The sequence below is a fragment of the Bombus impatiens genome, unplaced genomic scaffold (assembly GCF_000188095.3).
Source record: "Bombus impatiens unplaced genomic scaffold, BIMP_2.2 scf_0320, whole genome shotgun sequence".
NCBI lineage: Eukaryota > Metazoa > Arthropoda > Insecta > Hymenoptera > Apidae > Bombus > Bombus impatiens.
In genome coordinates this window covers 595,164-619,542 of record NT_176739.1, presented here as the reverse complement: position 1 = coordinate 619,542, position 24,379 = coordinate 595,164, and the positions used below count along the sequence as shown (strand labels likewise).

The 24,379-nt window shown below is 36.8% G+C and overlaps 6 protein-coding genes across 12 annotated transcripts in view; 3 read left to right on the top strand and 3 right to left on the bottom strand.

Moving 5' to 3' along the window:
- LOC100747447 overlaps positions 1-11,577 on the bottom strand; it is a 132,283-nt gene extending 120,706 nt beyond the window's left edge. Inside the window, exon 1 of one of the 2 annotated variants that reach the window (XM_024367436.2) lies at positions 11,273-11,577. The gene's annotated coding sequence lies outside the window, so the exon portion shown is untranslated. The remainder of the gene's footprint in view (positions 1-11,272) is intronic. The other variant, XM_024367435.2, reaches the window with a different exon arrangement.
- LOC100747727 (cell adhesion molecule 2) lies at positions 132-10,274 on the top strand. Of its 5 annotated transcripts, none has more exons than XM_012385458.3 (7): positions 4,659-4,867; positions 5,244-5,449; positions 5,523-5,658; positions 6,032-6,165; positions 6,790-7,069; positions 8,704-8,819; positions 9,201-10,274. In XM_012385458.3, the coding sequence occupies exons 1-6, from the start codon at positions 4,750-4,752 to the stop codon at positions 8,772-8,774; spliced, it is 945 nt and encodes a 314-aa protein (XP_012240881.1). In that variant the 5' UTR covers positions 4,659-4,749; the 3' UTR covers positions 8,775-8,819; positions 9,201-10,274. The 5 variants fall into 5 exon arrangements, with proteins under 5 accessions (XP_012240883.1, XP_012240881.1, XP_033176510.1 ...); XM_024367433.2 differs by having other exon boundaries at positions 4,710-4,867; positions 6,790-7,057; XM_012385460.3 differs by lacking the exon at positions 4,659-4,867 and adding an exon at positions 132-678 and having other exon boundaries at positions 8,704-10,274.
- A 185-nt stretch (positions 11,578-11,762) lies between the features above and the next one.
- LOC105680734 (nucleoporin Nup35) lies at positions 11,763-13,437 on the top strand. The gene is made up of 3 exons (XM_012385381.3): positions 11,763-11,896; positions 12,190-12,297; positions 12,373-13,437. Exons 2-3 carry the CDS (start codon positions 12,190-12,192, stop codon positions 13,222-13,224), a joined length of 960 nt encoding a protein of 319 aa, XP_012240804.1. The 5' UTR covers positions 11,763-11,896; the 3' UTR covers positions 13,225-13,437.
- An 886-nt stretch (positions 13,438-14,323) lies between these two features.
- Positions 14,324-15,822, bottom strand: LOC100747326 (glucose-induced degradation protein 8 homolog). 2 transcript variants are annotated; one of them, XM_033320622.1, is made up of 4 exons: positions 15,591-15,822; positions 15,266-15,471; positions 14,791-15,185; positions 14,324-14,634 (listed from the first exon to the last, which is right to left on the bottom strand). In XM_033320622.1, the coding sequence occupies exons 2-4, from the start codon at positions 15,384-15,386 to the stop codon at positions 14,458-14,460; spliced, it is 693 nt and encodes a 230-aa protein (XP_033176513.1). In that variant the 5' UTR covers positions 15,387-15,471; positions 15,591-15,822; the 3' UTR covers positions 14,324-14,457. The 2 variants fall into 2 exon arrangements, with proteins under 2 accessions (XP_033176513.1, XP_033176514.1); XM_033320623.1 differs by having other exon boundaries at positions 15,266-15,470; positions 15,600-15,822.
- A 169-nt stretch (positions 15,823-15,991) lies between these two features.
- Positions 15,992-18,813, top strand: LOC100747093 (parafibromin). The gene is made up of 4 exons (XM_003489251.4): positions 15,992-16,195; positions 16,607-17,874; positions 17,962-18,103; positions 18,181-18,813. Exons 1-4 carry the CDS (start codon positions 16,065-16,067, stop codon positions 18,215-18,217), a joined length of 1,578 nt encoding a protein of 525 aa, XP_003489299.1. The 5' UTR covers positions 15,992-16,064; the 3' UTR covers positions 18,218-18,813.
- On the bottom strand, positions 18,270-23,983 carry LOC100747605 (doublesex- and mab-3-related transcription factor A2-like). Its single transcript, XM_012385380.3, has 4 exons — positions 23,648-23,983; positions 23,096-23,316; positions 21,047-21,283; positions 18,270-20,688 (listed from the first exon to the last, which is right to left on the bottom strand). The coding sequence occupies exons 2-4, from the start codon at positions 23,297-23,299 to the stop codon at positions 20,044-20,046; spliced, it is 1,086 nt and encodes a 361-aa protein (XP_012240803.1). The 5' UTR covers positions 23,300-23,316; positions 23,648-23,983; the 3' UTR covers positions 18,270-20,043.
- Between the last annotated feature and the right edge of the window lie 396 nt (positions 23,984-24,379).

Below are 24,379 nucleotides of genomic sequence, written 5' to 3'. Positions count from 1 at the left end.
GCGGCTGCCTTCGTCTCTCTTCGCTCCTCTGCTCCCGGCCGCTCCACCGCCCTTCCCCTACCAACCCGCCCAACCATCCCCACCATCCAACCGTCTCTGTCGCTACCAGAGCAGCAGCACCAGCACCTCCAACCACCACCATCGGGCTACAACCACCACACTAGCAAGGGAGCATCATAGTGGTAGCAGCAGCAGCAGTAGCAGCAGCAACACACCAGCACCTCCAGGTTCCCTCTGCTGGTGTGTGCCGATGCCGCAGTAGCGACTGCCTCTCTGGCCCGTATAGATTTTCAATTAGACCGCGCGAAACGTGGAAAATAATGTGCCGCTCCGACACCTGCTGACCGTTCCCGAAGGTCGCTCGTCCGGGTGCCCCTGTGTCCGACGTACCGCACCTCTTCTATACCACGTCGTTGTCCCGAGATCGTAGCCGTCGTGGTCGAGGTGTACACCTGGTGGACGGACGGACAAACAGACAGAGAAAGAGAGAGAAAGACAGATCGATTTCAGTCTCGTGTGCGTGAACAGTGCCAAAAGACCAAGAGGATGGCCAGCCAGTGACGAGATCTTCGAATGGTCCACGGTCCATGGGGTCGCCAGAGAGGATGCCGTTTCCGGTGAACCACAGGACCCTGTTGTCCAGCCTCGTCGCGCTCTCCGCTTTCATACTACACTCAGGTAGGCCTCAGTGTACCTATTGATGTCACGACGAAACAGGAAAAGCTTCTCTTTGATGAAAGAAGTTGGTCTATTCAAGTTGGTCGGTTCGTCGTCCGGTAATCCAAAACGGTATTCTCCGAGTTTCGACGATTTTCCAAGTAGACCGCGATGGTAGGATGTGGTTCCGAGGATGTCCGATGGATTCTTTTGCCGATGGTTCAGTGACGAAGTAGATTCCTAGCATTCCAACTACTAATTGGTTAGAGGAATAAATATTTAACTGTGATCAATTGCATTCGTTGCCGGTTAAAGATATCGCCAGTCAATATTTGAACCGATAACCGGTCTCCACGCGGCTGTTCGCATTGTTTGGATGTTTGCACGACAACCAATGGGCCTCTGGCATCCGAGCCACATCGATTTCCGCGTTCCCCCTGTGTAATTTGCGTAATTCCAATATCCTAAACGCGTCGATCTTCCTTAGTCCACGTGGAGATCCCGGGACAATTCTATCTGCCACTCTGGTCATCAATCTTCGGTTCTGTGCTCGGGCAGTTTCGTGAAATCCATGGCCCTGACGTGACAGATTCCAGTTTTCAGTAAAACTCCGCGTCCAAAGATTCGATTTAGAGGAATCCAGTTCGAACTGCAGCGCACGTAGATCAAAGATTTCTATGGTGGTAACATGTTCAAGATTTGCTCAAGACCTTCCCTCCCTTGTACGTTCAAATGAAAACCAAATTCGTGACAAGGCAAGTTGCTGTTTTTGTTTGTTCATTGTTTATTCGTCGTTTATTTGACGTTGCCACGACGTTAAACGACCAAATGAGAATTAAGAGCCTATTTTCAACGTCGGTTTACCGTGTAGAGCGCCAACTTCCCTGAGAGAATGGCGGTAATATGGTAACCAACAGACATTTAGATAGGATCCGCTTTGTCGAGGATAGAAATAGGATTCCCGGGACGCGGAAGTCCAGCAGGATAAGCGGAAAAGTGGATAAATTCCCGGTCTGAATAAAACCTACCACCGAAACCATTTTTGTCCAATTTTTTAACATTACGTATACCAAATGTAACTTGTATTCGCATTCACACTTACACTATAACAAATTAGTCGTCAAGTTAATTCGCCTGATTCTTTTTTCATTCGATTAACTGGAATTACACTCTAAATTGGAAGACGCGCCAGATCTAAGTTAAGGTCCAATTCCATTTTTTAGTGAATTTTATAGAAGCTGCAAACGTTCGATTCAAATCCAAAATTTTAATTCGAGTTCAAATGTCGTAAGACCGAGTCGAGTTCAAGCTTAACGAATTATAATAGGAGAATTAACATAGATTCCAACTTAAATTTCCATCAACGTAGATTGCGTTTGATTTCGAAGAAGATATTAATTAAAAACAGCTTCGATTAGAATTGGCCCAAATTCTCGTTCAAATTTCAATCGATCAGATCCGAATTGCTGCGGAAAATATTCAGTTCGTCCTAAAGCTAACGTGAACTCAAACTAAGGAAAAAAGGCATCGAACCTTATTTAAACGTATCTTGCAATTTCCAGCTGAACGAAGATACCACTTTTTTCATTCTAGCGAAAGGAAACGTCAGTTTCGAGCTAGTAAATAAAAAAAAGAGAAACGAAAGACGATACAAAGCGACAAGGTGCTGGTTGAACGAGGAAGCGACCGAGTCGACAACTTCTTCCGGTCGTCGCGCGAGCATCGGTTAATCGCTTCCAGGACCATTGCCAATCAAGAAACGAGAAAATATACGGGCGCGTAAAGCGGTTCGTGATGTCACGTTCGTTTAAAGACGGGGGCCAACAGAACGACATAACCGTCGATGGCCTCGCGAAAGCGTATTACGATAGGTCGTTAACTCGAGTACTCTAATTGGCTCAATTTCCAATAAAACTCGCCGGTAAACCGGCGCTAGCTTTGAGTCCGTTTAAATAAAACAATACGCCGCGACCACCCCCTCTCTCTCTCTCTCTTACTCTTTTGCTCGGCGCGCCCTCGTTCATTCATTCTTTCTCTCCCCGCTACCCTAACCTTCCTAATTTCAACAAGGAACAAGGAAATTACGCTGCAGCCACTACCTACCGGTCTGATTGCGTTTTCAGAACTCCTGCGCTTTTATACGCTTTTACAGTGGATAATTGTGGTTTCGTCGATACATAGAATTCTCTTTAACTTTGTCCGACGCATGGTAAATACAACTGTTAGGTTGGCAACTAAGTCATTACCACCTAATGACAAAATCTGCAATCACTTAGTTGCCAACCGCGTACAACTTGTTAACCGTAGAAGGTAAAACAGCACAGACAGTTAGAACGAAGATACGTTTAGGCGAAGACAAACTTATTTGGTTGTTACAATCTAGCTTAACATCTGCATTTGGTCAATGCTAGATGCCGTGTAATTAAATTGGCGCCACATCAAACGTAGCATCAATCGAGCTTTCTGTTTGCTTGATTATGCTACATCTTAAATGCATTTGCACACAGGCTGTGGGAAATTTTAACCGCCTGGCGTTCTTTTTATTTATCTCCCTCTTATTTATTAAACCCATAGAATCTACCGAATATACTTTGGTCTCTAAAAACTTAGACACTCTGTATATGATAAAAAAATGGATGTTTTTCAAACATTTTAATTTTTATATCCACCTCTGTACATATAATCACGGCTACTAAAAGCTTCTTATTTTGGGAAATCCCGTGTATGTTAACATACGACTGCCGTGGCAGAAAATTCGATAATTCGAGCCCTGAAAAAATACGGTTGGAGCACGCAAGCTGAAAATTAACGCCGGTGGCCGTGTACCGTTTAATTCGAGGCATAAGCGCGTAATACCAGGCGATAATACAGTCGGTAAATAATCTGAGTATATATCTAGCTACTGATTAACCTCCCCTCTCGACAGGTTCGTCCAACCCTCGTCCGATTGCCTTTAATTAAATCGACCGTGTCCGTGTCCGTCACGAGCACGTGCGACCAGCGTCGTGACGCCAGGTGTCCACCTCTCCACTCGGAAGATACAACAGCCCTCTATAGATCGGAAATGTTTCTTTCGATGGTTAATCTACACAGCAAACTACTCCATTCTATACAAAAACAGTTTCATTTAACAATTTACTGAAATTGAGGTTTCATAAAATTTCGAGTATTTCCAACAGAGCTGTAAAAGGGATACGACATCTTATGGGCAATTCGATGTTAAGTACGATTCCCATCCTCTATTTCGTGGCTCGATCTATTTCAACCACGTGGAATATTGATGTTCATCGTCGAAGATTCCTTCCGTCGTATCCCATCTCGAATAGAAGGACGCGTTTCCAATAAACGTAGCCGTATCTGACGGAAACCGACCGAAAATACCGCAATTTATACCGGTCTGACCTACAATGTTCTCATAGCCCTGATCACACACGGCTGATAGGGGAGAAGCCTTCCTTATCGACCGGCAATACGTTCTTTTAAAAGATCCACAGATCCAACCAAATGGATAATCGAACGAATACGAACGCGACGAGATCGTCGTGAAAAAGGCTGTTTCCGAGGGGAGAAAAAAAAATATGGAGTGGAACAGGATGGAAGAAGTTAATTAAGGCCACTCGAAAAAAAAATTACAACCAACGATTCTCGAGTGATGTTTAGTGGATTGGTAGCATTACCAGTAACGATTGAATAAGGAAATAGGCAGTAATAGAAAATGAAAGCTTCCTGCCGATACGGTTCTAACACTTCACTCGCTTTTGTCAATTTTCCATCGATTCAATCGACGAACAGAATGAAAGGAGTAAGGAATATGATCTATTGAATATCTGACTGGAAATCGCTGATTTTTCACCATCAACAAGACGCAATATAATCGTCCCCTGTATCGTTTCCAATAACCTCTGTCTTTGTTGAAGGGAAGGAAAAGAGGAGAGTGGCCGCGATTAAATACCGCTCCAAAGAGAGAAGCATTTGCTCAGTTTCGCAACGTATTTTCCGTTCGATCACGGGTAATTTTAAGAAGCTTACCGCGTAAGAGGATCAACGGCTCGGCTACGGTGCAGTTACAGACATCCTATCGAAGTACCGTCGATGATTCGACAAGAAAAGAGTTTTGTTTCGTATCCGCCGATTGGTTTCGTGTTTGACCAAAGTGATCTACGTCCTTTTAGAGATGGGTTATACGAAATAGATTGGATTCTGCGGAAAGGTAGAGATTTGGACAACAGATGGCGGGTTTGAGTAATATGGACTCGTATATAGTCAGACATATAGAAGATCTTACGCTACCACTCATATACCGGATTCAGTAGTATACGACGCGTAGTCAAACATCTCTCGAGTATATTTCCGCTAGGTTTTAGATTAATTTAGATACAGTTTCGAGCATGAAAGTTACTACCAGGATATACCTCGACTACTTAATCGCATGAAAGAATATCCAGAATACATTTAGTTTCGATGAAGATTAAATTTGAATAATTTTTTAAGATCCGAGGCATATTCGTGTTCAAAATATTTTATAATTTTCTCAAAAATTTTCCTAAAAAAAGAAATACTACAAGCACGTTGAAAACTCTTCGCAGGTATCGTGGCTCTTCGTATGACGGCCCTACAGATACCACAGCACGTCGTTCTAAACGAAACTGTCCGTATGCAGTGCAACTTCAACCTGGACAAAGAGGTATTGTACTCGGTGAAATGGTACAAAGACGGCCATGAGTTCTATCGTTTCGTGCCGAGGGACGAACCCATGGTGCAGACCTTCCGTGTTCCTGGCGTAAACGTGAACGTGAGTATATCTAGCAGGAATATCCAATCGCTCTCAAATAAAGATTAGAATCTGTGACGATCTTCGGTTGCAGATACACAATTCCACCAAGATATCGGTAGTACTGAACAATGTGAATCTTACTAGTTCAGGGAGATACCGATGCGAGGTCTCTGCCGAGGCTCCCGCCTTTCAAACCGTGTCTGATCACGCAGACATGACGGTAGTAGGTGAGCAAATTTATTAATTCATTTCCGGCCACTTAACCATTCGATTATCCTCTTGAGACTAGCAGACCCTCGAAAATGAATTGTGCGTTTCTACGGTATCACGTGAGGCATACTATTTCTCCGAGGTACTTGCAGTTACTTATTTTTAACAACATGTGCTTTAATTACAAAATTACGGATAAACCGAATTTATTCCCTATAATCGCCATAATCGATTATTAGTTCGTCAATAATTTATACATAATGGTCAGATACAAATATCGTTACTATAAATCAATCTAAGTGTCCGGATATTTACGAGCGACAGTATATGTGAAAATAGATAGCTGAGAGCTTGGCTAATAGAAAAAGGTGAAAATTGCCCTCTTTACAGTTCTTCCTGACGAAGGACCACGAATAACCGGTGGTCGTTCACGCTACCAAGTAGGGGAGGTGGTCCGCATGAACTGCACATCAGCACCCTCAAAACCGGCCGCCCTGTTAACTTGGTTCATCAACGGCGATCCGGTAAGTACCTCGTAAAACAGTCTCTCCCTAATGTTCTGCGTCTCTAATTCGACAATGAAAACTCAACTACTACAGTCTATGGATTTATGAGTCTACAGGTCTATACGATCTGCCATAGATATAATTCGCCACATTCGCTTCAGAACTATCATAAATTACCCCGAGATATAAAACACTAGATCTGCCACTCTTATCTTCCTCGCTCTCTCTTCTTTGCCGCCACTTCCTTTTTCTTTCTTCCTTCTATCCCTTCCCCTCATCTCTTATCCCTTCTTCCTTTTCTCATTCTGTAGTCTTTTTCTCATTTCCTTTTTCTCTTCTCTCATTTCCCTTTACAAAATCTCAAACGATTATACATCGGATCGATATAAAATGTTTAACCATCTAAGGAAGCTTATACAGCAACATCTGTCGATCCACTTCCATACTAGACAATTTCTGCCTCTATGGCTAATCGCAACAAGCGAAGGATGTCTCTCATGTAACCGTGAGAAAAGCCGGCATAAAGGCGACCGATGTGAAAAGAGGGCGCATAAAGTGAACTCTAATCGCGCATTGTCGGTAAAAGCCGCGACTCTGCCTCTGTCCGTTTTATTGTTACGAAAACAATCAACGGCTTTTCAGGCCGATACCCAGTACCTGAAGGGACCGCACATTACCGCCGTGGACGAGAAGGGCCTGGAGACCGCGGTATTGGGCTTGGAGTTTCGCGTTGCCAACAAACACTTCAAGCGTGGCGACATGAAGCTCAAGTGCTTGGCGACAATAGCGACCGTCTATCTGCAGAGCAAAGAGGAGAGCGTGGAAGGAGACGAGAGGATCCTGAAAGCCCCGGTGATGGAGAGCCGCGAGACCAGGGCACAGAGCCACACACGCAACGATTTAATCAATGGTAAAATCCCCGGTGATTCTCCGTCGTTCGACCAAACATTTCGCTGGAAACAACCTAGATGTCACCACTGTTCGGTCAACAATTCGTAGATCCTTTCGATTCGACGTTTCAGACAATTCTATACGGGAATGTTCAGAAATCAAGGATATAAGATTATACAATTGACACGGGAACGACTCTACGTGATAAAATACATCGAAAGTACAGAATACAATTTTTTGGGAATAGGATCGAATTTAAAAATTTGTTTAATGTACGTAAACTTGGGTAATTATAGAGTAAATAATTAACAGGGCATACATTCTACAATTGTGAAATGTATGAATGTTATTATACTTTTTATTTGATTCTCCATGTAGAATCGCCTCTTTACCGACTGTAACGTGATTAATTGGACCTTATATCTTGTTTCTTCTTTTAGTATTGAGGACATTGCCAGCGAACATCGTGACAAATATTAATTCTATGGAAAAAAGAGGATTTACAATACGTTACATATTTTATTAGTTAAACACTAATTTAGGGACTACTATTTATAGTTGCATTACACGGGTGAATACTTCGAACGCAATTCACGCAAAATTTACTGGCCGTTGTATTCGGTCAAGAGAGATACACTTTCAAATGCAAATAAATCGCGAAATTGATTACATTATGGGTTAATTAGTTGGCGATTAAACACTTGCCCGTTTGGGCTTGATAAATAATTCATCAATCAAGATGGTCAAGTGACAATTAACCTAACCAAAAAGCATCGAATCGGAAGGATTGATAGTGTTTATCGGAGAAACAAACCTACATGAATAATAGACACAATAAACAGAAGTCGAACTCGTCATAATTTCACATACATATCGTTTATAGAGAAAAATTCAAAAATATGAGACATGAAATTCTTAGCTATCCAACATCATTATTTTAAACTTGACCTAATTAGGCTGCTTGGAAGATAGAACACTTTTCAAAGTCAAAGAAATCCATTACAAATATAAATACAAGTACAAATTTATCATTACAAATCCAGATACAACAATTTAATTGATTGAATAGACAATGAAGGCAGATCAAGTCCTCTTGAAAAACTGTTTAAACAGAATAGCTTCTTGGAGAAGAAAAGTGCTATTGATTTCCTGTTTGCTTTGAAGTGTTTTATTGAAGATCAAGTAATGATGAATATGGCATGACAAAGAGAGTCTTAGATGATGAATGAAAGTAGAAACTTGATCTTGTTTGAAGAATATTCCTTTTCCATTTGCATTATAGAATCTTTGGTACGTTGATATAGATCAGAAGATTTGCAGTTGCAAAAAAGAAACATCGCTTTGATATTCTGAATAAGAGCAGTAGTAGGAAGTTAGCAATACTAAGATTCTTTTGCTTTTCTCCATCGTCATTTAAATTCTTTGCTTAGAGCAAACAAATATGCTTGGAACAACAATATTAGTTTTAAGTATTATATAGAACATTATTATAGAATTTTGTATATTGTCCATTTATGCCCAAATAATTCTGAACGGTTAATATTGTCGCTTTAAAAATCATACAATAACTGAAAAGCATCATGTTCTAAAATATTCTCAGCTACTTAATGGTTGCAACTTATATTTTGTAAAGCGTATTCTAAGGAAAGTTATTTTCTATTTCAGGGAGTGAGGCAACCAGAATATTCAATCGGATGATCATTTTTCTGATCACGGGAATCATCCTAGCTCGATAATAACGACAGTTATTTTTCACGTTGCTTCCTAAGAGTGTAAAACGAGTACGTTAGGAGATTGTTCCCATCGTATCTAACGCTAATTTTTAAGCCGCGTAATCGTAATTAAATATCATATCGATAAACATAAGGGTGACGTTCGACTAGACGTCTTCGTCGTACGAGTAGTGACAGATCTATCTAACTCTCTATTTCCCCCTTTTTTAATTTGAATTCAACCAAATTCGATTCACTTACTGTCGTTTAAAAGAAATTAATCTTGAAATTACCTTTGAAAAATTAAATTAATTCAAAATATTTGATTAAGAAGATTAAGATAAAATTTTCAAAATATTTATGTGTACAATTTCTCAAAGAAAGTTATGAAGAAAAATTCTTTAAATATTTGTAGATCTGCCACTAATAATAAACCAAAATATGTTCTAGGCTCTAAATGTATTCTCGCGTGAAGAAAAGGTTTCATTTAAAACATATCCATGGAACTACCAAAGAGAGGGAGAGAAAGTAAAAAAATAAAAGAAAATACAACACAGAACAAATTACTCAAAGAAAAGAAACCAAAGGAAGCATAAATCCGTCTCTCCATATGCATATATATATATACACATATATTATATATATGTTAGGTCGTCCAGAGATCTTTTTAACAAATGACAAGGAAGTTCTCATTGCTTTCCCATACATTGAAACAATATTATTTTTACTACAATTTTATAAGGGTACTTCTATTTTTATTGCATATCATTTTTTACATATTTGACAAAAAGAAAGGGGGAATCTCTATATGGAAAGCACATGTCTTTTCATCTCAAAATCTTGCTATTGTGTCGTACAAATGCAATGGAAAGCAATCAAGAACAATTTTTGATAGCTAGCTTCACAAACGGATGCTGGGTAATTATTATTTCCACTAAATTGATATCAATTCATTATGCCATAAACTGTATGCTTTTGTCATCTAACAAGTCTACTTAAAGATATTTTAAATAACAGAAACATACAAATTTTAAGTAAATCTATGTCGTTATAAAGATAATAATGTATTCAAAGTTCTTTTCGATGAATTCTGGTATTAACTGAAATTTCAATTCTTGAAAAATGGAATACCCAGTGGTGACATAAATGGTGCATCTCATACAACGTAATCTCAGCTATATAATACTTTAGGAGCGTATATTTTTATCTAGATTTTTACATTCAATGATCGTGTGACTTTATCACGTTTCAAGTTTTCCCGCGTAAATACGAGGAATTGAGAACAGTTTGAAAACAGGCGCCATCATATGAAAACCACGTTTTAAGCGAAACATTTTAATGCGGGGAATTATATATAAAAGTGTGTTATGTCAACATTTTAACTAAAAATATCCTCGCTTTCGTATGTTTGTACGAATTTTCATTTACGACTTTAGCTCAGGGCGCGGAGATTTAACGATCCACCCACGAAATACACATTTCAAAAATCCATCTTTCTTGTAAAATTGCTAGACAACGAAATTTCCAAAAATGATACTAATCCAACTTTTCTTCAAATTATTCTAACGATATCTTAAGGCTATTAAGCACTATTGTACATCTAAATTGTTTACAGTTGTCTTCCTGCACGAAGCAATTTCACAAGGAAGATCGTTAATTAAACATTGTTAATGCTACTTATCGTTATTTACTGCGAAAATTTTATTGGTGAATTATTTACATTGTTATTTCTAGACTACGGATGTTTATGCACTTTTCGAAAATGTAAAATTTCAAAGATTTGCAGAATGCATATAATATGCGATAATATATAAAATATCAAATTATTTTGATATATTTTATTGTAGTACAATAATTATATACATATATATAGTTTAATATTATAATATATTATTATATATTTCTATATATGTATATAAAATAGCATTTATTATAATATTTACTAGATAAAACAAATTTTTATTCATATTTCATTATATTTATAAAAATAGAAAACAGCATAATCATCAGCAGTCTAAATATTTCTGTATGCATGTGCGCGAAAATTCAAAAATTACTACGTTACTAAAGTTACTACGACGTGAACTTTTGAGTGCTTTCTCTGTATAGCGAACATTTTCTCTCTTTTATTAAAAGAAACTTTTACATTTTTTCGCAAATGTTAATTTTGAATATAATTAAGCATGAAAGAGAAAGGAAAAAGGCAAAAATCGCACACGCGTCGTCGTAATGTCTGATAATTAAGCTAAAAACGAATATGTGTTTCTTACATAGTAGCGTATCAAAATCCTGGTACATACTTGTCATATCATAAAAAGTGTTTAACGAAGCTGTAAATATGTACATAATTTTCATCGTTATTAAAATTCACTATTATAATACTCTTTCCGTTTCGTTTAATTCCTTTGTGGACGCGTAATTTAACCTAACCTAATTTTTGACGCAATGCTAATACTCGTAAACAATGTCAAAATCATTAAAAGTTCGATGTGAAAATATTAAAAATGAATGGATTCACTCACCAATAGGAGCAATATTTTCTTTGGAAGAATGCTGTTAAGAAACCATGACACAAGGGCTGCCATACATCGCATGAAGAATGATGTGTAAAATGTTCCATCTTTATAACTCTTCACTTTTATATGAAAATTCTGATACTACTTGATACACAGGATGTATACACTACTAATTTTCGAATGACATTAAAAATTTTTAATGTAAAATCTATTTGTAAAACGACGAACACCACATATAGACTTCCTTCCGACGCGACTTTCAAGATGCAAATGGCGTTGCTACCGTATCACATGATCTCGCTGCCTCCTTTCCCGCCAAAAATTCTTGTACCGAAAAATAAAAATTGAAATAAAATAATTATCATCACATCGTTACTTTTTCCTTGTATTTTAAGGCTTCATTAATAAAAAGTACACTAAAATTTCGAAAGTGAATAAATCATGACGATAAATGTTACAAGCAGTTTAAATAATTTTTGTCGGTTTTTCATACGATAGAGGAGACATCTGTAAGTAGAAATCAAATGTTATTCGTTATTTAAATATCTAATCAAACGTTTAAACGGCTGTGAATATTTAAGTATTTATACACTGCGTTAAAAATTTTTGGAATTTGTTCAAGTAAAAGTAGTAAGTAGTAAAGATAACATACCTGAGTTTAAGTAATTTACATTGTAGGTGTTTACAGTTAAAAATTCTGTGTGTATAACCTCAACGGGCCAAAGTTAACATCTAATAGAAGAATATTTAAAGTGTATCAAAACAAACAACATATAGTCTCTCTGATTAAAATAAGAAATATATTAATTTTTTATATCTAACACAGAGGCAGTTAATTCTTTTTTGTAAATATAAATTGTATTAAGTACTATGATACTCGATAAAATTTTAAGCAAATATTTGATAATTTCTTTTGGATTTAGATGGAACCAATGGCATTAGGATCACCTGTTGGAAGTCCAGTGCAAAATCCTGGAAGTCCAGGAACTTCTGCATACCTCCCAAATTTCCTTCTAGGTGATTCTACAACGGTAAATGAAACTCATCAAATTGCATTGCATAATATTGCGCAATAATTTAAGTAATCACTTTTATTAATGTTTTAGCCTGCCAAAATAAGTTTGATGGGCCCACAAGATATTCTGAAACAGTCACACATTGGTCACAGTGCACTGACCTCTCCACCTTCCCACTATGGTACTCCAGATTATCGTAGTAATCGTCAGAAAGCTGTGTTCGGAAGTGCTAATACTCCTAACACATCACAAATAGTCACAGAAAGCCACACTGGTGGACCTCCAACAAGAGGACTATTCGATACTCTAGAAACTTCTCAAACTGCATCACCCTACTTGTCAGCAACAAATCAAAGTATACCTTGCTATCAACCAAGACTTTTAGTGAATAGTATGAATACTTCTATATTTAACGATGGTGCAATGAGCCCTAATGCAAATGAATCACAAGGTCTTTTGCAATGGGTAACCGTTTTCGGTTTCTCTCCTAGTGATATGAATACAGTTTTAGCTCACATCTCGAGTAGAGTTCGCGTAGTGGACAAGCATCCTCCACCACATTCACAGAGCAACTGGATACACTTAAAATGTGCTTCAGAATTAGAAGCACAAAGGGCACTCGCGTGTAATGGAAATATAGTATCTGGATCTATAATGATCGGTTTGATCCCTTGTACAGACGAGGGTGTTATATTAGGGTCGGATAAAGAGAGTCGTTCAAGAATGAACGGAAGTACTAAATGTTTCTCGAACCTAGCAAGAGTCACTCAATCGCCAGAATACAATACACCACGCACACCTGTTAGGATACAAAATGCAAGGCCACTGGCAGCTGGTTACAATCAAAATCTTAGTTCACAATCAGTGAGATCGCCTGAAAATGTTCCACAGAAATCTACAGGTTTAGTTTCGAAAGCAATGGAATACATGTTTGGGTGGTAATTTTGACTGAAGACAATTATACATGCTGTTTCGATAATGACAAATATTATTTAATATGTAATTCTCCTTATGTTTTTATAAAAATCGAATGCAATATAGACATGAATAATCCGAGAGAGGAATATATATATATATATATAAAAGATCCCAAAAATGTCTGTTTACGCTTCTTTACTATCGATGGTACCAAATATAAATCTTTATAAACACCAATTATCACATAATGCTATGTCTAAACTATGTATTTCTCTATTAGTACTTTTTTCTACTTTAAACTACTATCAATATTTAATCGGTTCTATCGTAATATAACACAGCTTACGATTAAGGGACGTTAAAATTACTTTCGCAATGTTGAATCACGTGTATTGCATAGATATTAATTAAAATGGTCCGTTTCTTAATATACTCGTGTTATTTAGAAAATATCGGTGAATGTTATGAATATTTTTACAACCCGATAATGAACTTATTTTTGATGTTACGTCATTGGTATAATACACATGACGAGACTTATGACAATGACTTCGAATGTTAAAAATTTGCATGATTACTGTGATCAGTGCATTCCTCTCTCTTAATTCGAGTCTAATATATATATATATATATATTATATATATATATATATATATATATATATATATATATATATATATATATATATATATATATATATATATATATATATATATATATATATATATATATATATATATATATATATATATATATATATATATATATATATATATATATATATATATATATATATATATATATATATATATATATATATATATATATATATATATATATATATATATATATATATATATATATATATATATATATATATATATATATATATATATATATATATATATATATATATATATATATATATATATATATATATATATATATATATATATATATATATATATATATATATATATATATATATATATATATATATATATATATATATATATATATATATATATATATATATATATATATATATATATATATATATATATATATATGTATCATCGATATTTTATACATGTTTCTTATAGAAAATAATTAGTACTAAGACTATGTTAAAATGCTCAAGTCTGTTTTTTTCCTAAGCCCTGCTCACATTGTAGACACTAATATGGTACAATCATACGTTCATTTTCTTGTACTAATAAATACATTCATATTGTCCCACACTTCGCCTGGTTACAATTATTTTGGACTCTCAATAGTGGCACTGCCCAAATCCGTCATTTTTGGATACTTCACTTTTTTCTTTTCCAGCTCATCCTGTGCCCAAAGTATCATCTTCAGCAAATTATTTAATCGTGGGCTAGTTGACTCTTTGTGCTCCATCTTCAATATAGCTGCATTCAGCTCGCTTGCTATCTAGTTTTATAAAAAAAAAATATTTGTACTATTAATTATAAAAGCAAATATCATTATTGTTTGTAAAGAAACTTAGTAAATATAAATTCATAAATAAAATTATTATTGCAATCCATTAAAAATAAGAATTAAATATTACAGACAATAATTGTTTACCTTTTGCCTATGAGTTGGGTGAAGTAAATCACTATAAGGACTCTTATGGGGCTCATCAAAAGCCAATAGAGCTAAAGTACGCTCTAATTCACACAAAATAATATCGTCTGATTCTCCAGCTTCGCTCAGTCTATCTTGAGCAAATTGCAGAGCCTCCTCTATTTTTCCTGTACGAATCAGTTCAATTAGATGCAGCTGCTGCAAATGGAAGTAAAGATATCTATCGTTATCCAATAACTCTGGATGCAGCTGATTCACGAGATCCGTTGCCTCCTGAATACGACCATTTTGAATTGCTTCCCTGATACGAATCCTGTCATCCAAAGAGCTTAGATCTACTGTGGGCTCCACTCCAGACTCTTGTTGAAATTTTTCCGCAGCTTCTTTGAATCCCTCTACACAACAAAACTTGATTGTGACTGATTGATCAAGACACAACAGCTTAAAGTTATGTGTTAAGAGAGAAAAATCTAACCTGTAACTAAATAATTCATAATCAAATTGTTCATAGAAACACGTTGTGTGTAAGAATTCTCTTCCAGCTTGGCGACCCATTCATCCTTCGTTATGTTATCCTGTTTCTCCGGGTAGCTCATCGTTCTTTGACAATCAGCATAAATGTTTATGACAATCCAATATATTGTAGACTACTATGTACCTACAAACTCAATCGAGGTACCCTATTGACAGATATTATGGTGATTGTTTGACACAACAGCTGATTCTTTATTGTTTCGAAAGTAAATAAGTTAAAGATATAATTGTGGAAAGTGTGTCTTAAGAACGATTCACATCTCTCAAATACTAACAACTCGAGAAAAGTGTAAGCAAATTTCCTATGCAGTAAACTGGAAATATTATGATGAAAGTATATCTTAATAAAGTTGTGTGGAGAAGCGACGAGCAACGAATAACGCTTCGTTCGATATTAATAGCAAATACAATCGAAGTATGCCCCAAAAATTAATGTACACGAATGATGCGCGAGTGTGTATAGTAATTTATTTTTTGATTCACTTTACCACCTAAAGGTGGTGTTTGTGATCATGTGACTATCTGCATAACCGGCATTCGCCAGACAGTGCGCTTTCGATGAAATTATGGTCACGTGGTCACATTTCTTATGAATCACAGAAAAACCCAATAGGAGACAAAATCCAATAGGCGTCGGACCAACCAACAGATCAACCAATTTATTTAAAAGTCATTCTTTTCTATCTGCGTTTGATAAAGTAGGAGAAGTTTATACCAGCGTTCACAAAGATCTCACAATCATGGCGGACCCATTGAGCTTGCTAAGGCAATATAATGTTAATAAAAAAGAGATAATCGAACGTGAAAATCAAATAATCTTTGGAGAGTTCTCTTGGCCGAAAAATGTCAAAACTAATTATTTAACTTATGGGTAAGTGATTACTAATTTTCTAGAGAATTAATCGTGACAACTGTAACCTCAAACTTTCTTTCCACCATTGGACAGTCTTCTGCATTTTCTCCTTACCACCAATTAAATACTATACAGTTTGCGAAAAGTTTGTCAGTATCTTCAAAGATTGATGAATTAATATTTCAATTTTCAAAACTAGGAAGAAAAATCATTTTTTGTACTTTTTATTTTTGCAATGTCTTCCATTATGCGTATTGTTTTTTTTTTTTTGGTTATACAAATCAAAAAAACACCGCTAACATATCATCTTTTATTCTATTTTTTAAATTAATGTTGCCACCAATGTACTGTTTTATCTTATATACAGAAATTTCTGCGGACATAGAATATTTAACAAATAGGATAAATACAAAATTTAATTTTTCATAGGTCTGGCAAGGAAGGAACGCCAAAGGAATACTATACTCTTGAGTGCCTCTTGTTTTTACTCAAACATGTACAACTTACACATCCTGTGTATGTGCGGCAAGCGGCTGCAGAGAATATACCAGTGGTACGAAGACCTGATAGAAAAGATTTATTGGCATATCTCAATGGTGAGACTGCTACATCAGCCGCCATAGACAAATCTGCTCCTTTGGAAATTCCTACTCAAGTTAAAAGGACAGCTGAAGATGGATTGGAAAGTGGTCCCTCTAAAAAGCCACGTTTTGAAGAGACTCATGTCCAGAAAGTTAAAGAGCAACTTGCTGCCAGGCTGGATGCTCCAAAGGAAGCTTCCGTCACAGTGGATAACATTAAATCCCTTTCTGAGGCAATGTCTGTTGAAAAGATTGCGGCTATCAAGGCTAAACGTCTAGCTAAAAAACGTACCACAATTAAAGAAAACGATGATATTGGAATGGGATCTGATTTGCGTGTTATATTGATGGATGTTGATGATACGAAAGACATAGTTTCTAGAGAAAGACAGTGGAGAACACGCGCAACTATTTTACAGAGTAGCGGGAAAATATTTGCAAAGAATATATTTGCAATTCTTCAGAGTATTAAAGCTCGTGAAGAGGGTAGACAGAAAGGTCCTGCTGCACCAACACCTATAGTTACCCCACGCTCCACACCCATGCGCCCGTTACCACAGCCAGCTGTTTACAATCGTTACGATCAGGAAAGGTTTATTAGACAAAAAGAAGAGACAGAAGGATTCAAAATCGACACTATGGGTACTTATCATGGCATGACTCTGAAGTCTGTGACAGAAGGCACTAATCCAGCTGTTAGAAAACCGCCAAGTAATCCTTCCACGACTCCTAGTTCTGGCTTGCTACCGACTTCTGCTGCTAAACTTACACCGCAGCAAGCGGCGCAGAATAAGCGTCCTAGCAGAACTCCTATTATTATCATTCCAAGCGCAAATACATCACTGATCACGATGTATAACTCGAAAGATATACTACAGGATCTGAAATACGTCAGTAACGAAGAAAAACGAGCACAAGGCTGTAAACGAGAGAACGAAGTCCTTTTGCAACGAAGAAAGGAAGGTGGGCTCACAGTACCATACAGGGTAGTAGATAATCCACAAAAACTTACAAATGCAGACTGGGAAAGGGTCGTGGCGGTATTTGTAATGGGTCCAGCTTGGCAATTCAAGGGTTGGCCTTTCGATGGTAACCCTGTTGAAATTTTTTCAAAAAGTAAGTTTACTTCCTTTGCCATATGAATAATACAATATTCATTATTACGAGAGCAAAATTTAATTTGGTTAATTTTTATTTTTATAGTTTGTGCATTTCATTTAAAATACGACGAAATGAGGCTAGATACAAATGTAGCACGTTGGGCAGTAACGGTGATAGAACTAAGCAGAACAAAAAGACATTTGGATCGGGCAGCATTAATGGTATTCTGGGAACATCTTGATAAGTACCTATCTATTCATAGAACCTTCAAATACGCATATAGTACTCCAATTACTTTAGCTGGTATCTTATTCCTTACAGGCATATGATTAAAAACAAGCCACATCTTCGATTTTAAACTTGATCCTGTTCAAGACCACGGTTATCGTTAACATGGGTGCACGATTTTCGCTAGGTTACACACTGAGACATTGTATATATTACTGAGCAAATCAACATGTACATACATATATACAGATATATAAGTATTCGAAAAATGCGAAAATTTGTCGCGTCTGTACCCATTTGAAGAGTTCCATTATGAGAGCTTGGCAATAAATTAGAACTAATCCTCACATGTTCGCCCGATGAATATATATTCGAACTGGGACATACATGAGAAACAATTCACACGCGTAACATTGTTAATCTTTCGATTCGATTTTACAAAGTATTCTGGATTGTAAGATTAATATCCTCGTGTAACTTTCACGTAGTGAAGTTCTTACTATGGTATTGGTTACTTTAGTATAAACTGATGTGCCTATTATTAAGCAAACAACAACAAGCATTATTCTTAAATATATAGAGCATAAAAAAAGAACGTGTTTCGTATATCCATACATGTACCACAACATGCAACACGAACGACTGGTAGAGAAGAAAAGGAAATGTTCACGGTGTGGTACATCCCGTGAAATGTATATTACAGAACCAAATAAAGAATAACTAGTATATATCGCTTGTGTATCTCAGTGTTTGTCTTTTCCTTCCGCTTACTGTTTCAGAGTGTAAATGAAAGAAAAATCCAAGAGAATTATTAGTTCTCAACACGACGTCAAGTTCCTTGTAATTCGCTGCACGACGAATTGAGGAATTCCCTGCGGGGTTAACCTCAATGTTTCGCCTCCCTAAAAAGCGGAGCCAAAGTAAATCGCTTCTGGCCATCGACAGTTTCTCTAGGATATCCGTACTGTTTATACAGACAATTGAATCTTCCTAACTCGATTACTGGCGTCTTATTAGGTTAGCAGTTACGCGATAGCTGCCGCGAGAAACTTTCAAACCAGTTCCCGAAGAAATACCTAAAAAAAATATCTCCTTTATAGGGACTCCCGTTCTCAGTGCTACGTGTTGTAAATAACATATAAATAGGCGAGCTATTTACGTTGGAGGGTAAGTTTGAGAGCACTTTAAACTCTTGTTTACCTTTAAGTACCTTTGTAGCAAAACAAATAATAAAAAAGTCAACAATTAAAAAATAATAAATAAAATATTTTTTAATAAACTAAATTATTACAAAACGCAATTATAGAAAATAGAGAACAGATGTTTTTTTTATTACAAAATAACGATTTTAGAAAATGACTTCAAAATTTTCACAATAAATGTCAATGATACATGTTAAATATATAATTAAGAAAATTAACTATTTGAAGACTATTGGTATATACAAATTAAACCAAGGTGATCACTTAAAAAAATTTTTAAAAAACATCACGAACTACTGTAACAGATTGTATTTCACGCTCCACGATCAAAGGTCAATCGATAGAGAGACGAGTATGCCATTGGGACAAGCGATGCATGCTAGAAACACGCTTCGCTTGATCCGGCTGGTCACACTGAACTTTGAAGATTAAGGTCTGCCGATCACGGAAATTCCCCTACCCTGATAGCAACACCATAGGCCACGCGAACGCTCGTTAAATTCATGTGGAGTTTCACACACGATAAGCTGATAACATTTTCAAATCCGTAATTAATCAGCCTTATCAACGGCGAGCACACGATATCCTAAGATCTAGAAATCTGGATCAGAGTCATAAATCATTAAATCCGTTTGAAATACAATTTTGTCTATGTGAATTGTCGTGTTTCCTCATTCGAATGGTATTTAAATAAACTCTTCAATTAAAATAAACGAAATCAATCTACTTAATCAAATGAAAATTCTCCAGTTGCTTAGGGAAATTTGTAACTGCACTGAGTGCAATTAGGCTGCACGCAGGGGATACCCGGCAATACTGGTGGTAAATGAAGGAAACCAGGCCTCGGTGAAAGATGATCCGTAACCTGAGCATACATGTGATCTCTCAGCTGTTGTTGTACGCCAGAATTGAAGTAATTGTTATACTGAACGTTTAGAGCTACTCCCTCTTGCTCGTGTTGTCCGCTGTTTTTTATGGGTAACGTGGTGCAAGCCGTCGTATCTGCTATATTTTTGGGAAACTGATCGGGAACGATGTTCAACAAGCAGTAACCATCTCCGTAGAAGTTCCTGGACAGACTGGAGTATATTGGTGCCAACATCGTGCCTGCAATATGTTCGTTACTCCTGGTCTCGTTGATGGTTTGAGGTGGTCGAAACGCTGATGCGTAGGTGGTCGAGTTGATTCCGAAACTTTCACTGGCAAAGTACTCGATGGCTTTCAGAAGGTCCTGGCCGCATCTTTGCAACACCAATTGTAGTACTGAGAGCTTCGTGTTGGGAAAAAGTCGAGCTAACGTTTCCACCGAAGTCTGCGACACGCTGCTCTCTTTTGTCTCCTCTGAATTGTTCACGTTGAATACCAGGCTCTTGTACTTTGGCGGGTTCTCGTTGATCGTCTAAAAAGCATATCGACCAGTCAGATATTCAATATTTTTGCTACTCTTGATATTACATCGATCAATCATGCAGGCTGTTGCCTAAAAAATGACAATAGCGCTTCAAGTATCGGTACTTGTCTCAACTTTGTTTCGGTGCTCCAAACTTGTTAAAATGATATAGATATATTTAAATTAAGTTACTAAATGGTTACTAGGACACGGATACTTATGCAAATCTATATTTTTATGAATATAATTAAAATAATGGAACTTGGGTAGAAAATTGTTTTAACTGTTAAATGTTACAAATATTATTTGCATATTATACGCATCTTTCCACAAATGCATCAAAATCTGCGGTCTAATGATTACATACTGATGAATCCTGACACTGATTGTTCAGAGAGTCGTCTTTCCTCGGATCTTCAATGTGTAAGCCCTCTTTAGGAGGAGGATCTTCTTCTTTGTTAGTATCTACAACTGACTTTGGTTCGGTTACTGCCATGCCAAATATTTTCCCTGGAGGAAGTCGATTGAATCTCTGTCCAGTCGCTACTTTAGCCATTTTTAGGGCGATAGCGTCCTCAGCCGCCTGTTGCCTCTTAAGGGCGACCTTTAAATCATAGAATAGATGAAATTAATTTCTGTGAATGAAGAAGAGAAACTCAGATATTGGCACATGGCAATGAAAAATGAAGTCAGATCGGATCATGGCTCTGAGCTTAATTTATAAATGGACCCGCCGCTTAGCCGATACTGCATATGTGTTTTCTTAACGGCCAATGTCAATAGAGATACATATGGGACCATTTGGCACGTGTTATTCCCGGCCGGACCACCCACTATATTGTTTCACATCGTCAGGATTGTTGAGGAAGTCTGACAGAGTCCCTCTTTTAGATTTTACGCTTCTTCCAAAAAGAATACGATTTTACCAAGAATATTCATTCCGAAGGTTCTAAATCAATAATTATCAGATTGCTGGTGTTTATGTATTTAAAATAAATTTAATATACAAAATGCACAATGTACGCAGAAGTACAGGGCGTTCTAGTAATCATGGTTCAATTGTTTGCAATTAGCAAGGGGCGATTCTATGTGAAAAGATAAGTCAAACATATAGAATAACATTTTTCCATACGATGATTCATTTTTAAGGAAATCGAATCTGCAGTCTAATAATTAATTTTCTCGCAAAGAATTTATTACAAATTGATTCTAATAATAAGTTACGCTACAATTTCTAACACTTTCACCATCGTTGGCGTATACGGTGAGATCGAACATTTGTTTAAACAATGCTACTGACTGCAATTAATGAATTTGTCACCCCATAGCGGAATTGAACATTAAATCATTCATATAATAATTGAGCATTTTTTTGGAAAAAGGTATAGAAGATCACAAGATAAAAGAACGTATCAAACAAATAGCGTTGCAAATGAATAGCCTTGCTTCCACTTTTTAATTTGATAATTATGATCCTTCAAGAATTTTGCTCTTTCTATATTCACAGAATAAAGAACAATTTTACAAAAAATATATATTCCATAGATCTGTAGGTTCTTTTTTCACAAGATTTTTCGCTAGATGCAATAATATTGCTAACAGAAAACGAAAGCATGTTTCTCTTAGGGAGAAGAAACGGAATTTCAGTAACAGTGTAAATGTCATTTACAATCCTCATATTTTCCAAACGATGTGTTATAGTAGAATCATTAACGCGAGAGAAATCAAACAAATTAGCCGGCTGATTGGTGGAAGCTAAGCAAGCTCGATTCAGAAGCGAACATTTTCCGTGTTTCACGCAAGTTTGTTTGAGAAACCGGCGGCAACGTTTCCATCGAGCGGATCGAGAGGATGGATGAAGTATCGAGTGTCATAATGCCTATGCAAACAGAAATGAAACGCAACACCGAGCGTTAATGGATTTAATTCCTCTTCTCCCCCGTCGTTTGATCGACTCTCTTTCTTCTACCAGAGGAACAGGAGATCGAGTGGCACAAGTGCAATAGAAACTGAATATCACTTTGTCATTAGTTCCCCCTGACCATCTCTTTTTTTTTTTCAAAAGTCAAGAACTTTTAACAATATTCCGCTCGTATGGAAAATGACGAAGGGCACTGATTCGTTTCATTAAATATCGAAGGTGACGAAGTTGACCTTTTTTTCTGCATTTCCATCTACTCGCAGAGGAACACGGGATGCTTCATTAATTATTGCCGATATGCCAAAAAGTTATTATGCATCAGCCACCGTGTAGGTTCTCGGTTTTATTATTTTATATAAATACGATGTTCGTTAGGTGTCTTCGTGAACAATGATAAATCCTCGAAATCACAACAAATAATAAAAATAAAATTAGTGGAATTGGAATTTGAATTTATTTGAATTGAAATTGGCAGAAAATTACAAGTACTCTTACCTGAGCAGCCATTACTCTTTGCCTCTCAGCAATCAGAGAACACTTTGGACAAAGACACTCTCTGTAACGACATTCTCTTTTGTGTCCCCTCAACCAAGAAATCAAGCCATGGTTTCTACACCGAGCACACTTTGGTCTCCTCTGCTTCAGCTCACCTTCATCCTCCTCGTTCTCCTCTTTACCTTTACTCTTTCCACGCAACATAGTCTTTTGATCACTCACTGATATCCACAGATTTAATCATTTTCAGTCATCCAACAGTAAACGGAACAATAGAAAGTATAAATAAAAGTGAAACTTTGTTAACACTACAAAGAAGTAATTACTAGACTGCAGAGTTTTACGCACTTATGCTAAATTAAAGACGCTGGAATGTACAAAAATATATAGAATATACAAAAGTACCATACTCGTCACAATTTTTAAGACGCGAAACTACAAATTGGTAGGCAATTTACAAAAGTTACAATTTTCACTTATATAAATCTTCGTTTGGAAAAATCCGCAATCTAGCAATTAACGAAACAATCTATTATCGGTTCCCATACTAACACCGTAACAAGATATTAATTTCATGCGACGATGAGGATACAAATTTGATTATGCGAATAAACAGCGAGGCAAACGAATAAATTGCTAACTATCTGGCGTCTCAGGGCGATTGTTGATAGACGACTGAGTGGCCAGCCGGCTGAAAGAAATCACTCTCTAATCTTCTGCAACATTTGGATGTTTCCGTGGTGGCGCGCGATTGGCTCCGCACCTTGTACACGTTGCCTATCTCTACAGCGATTCCAGCATCCCTCCGGAGGAGCAACAAGACAAACATCCACCGGACCACCCTTTCTTCACGATTGGCCCGCCGATGTTTGTTCTCCTCCGCCACTCCTACCCAGTCACTGAGATCCTCTGCGACTTTACGGATCTGCTGACACTTGCCGATCACGGATAGTAACGAAATGTCCCATTCTTCATAGCCAATATGCCCACTGGCTTTTATACAAAGGTGTCTCAACGAGGTTCAGCTAATTTGACAATTTTTGTGATACTTCTGGTTATGGATATACAGTACTCTTCTTCGTTCACTGGAAATGCTTAAATAAACCTTCTTCCTTGTTTGAATACTTCGTATAGTACATGTTTCTCTATCACCTTTGATCACTCAATGATGTGGAATTTTTCTTAGAAGAGATATTTGTTACATTGTAGCAATGTTGTCAGCGTGTTACATTAAATACATATCCATTAAAGCGGAAAATTTTGTAGAAGAAAGAAACTATTCCC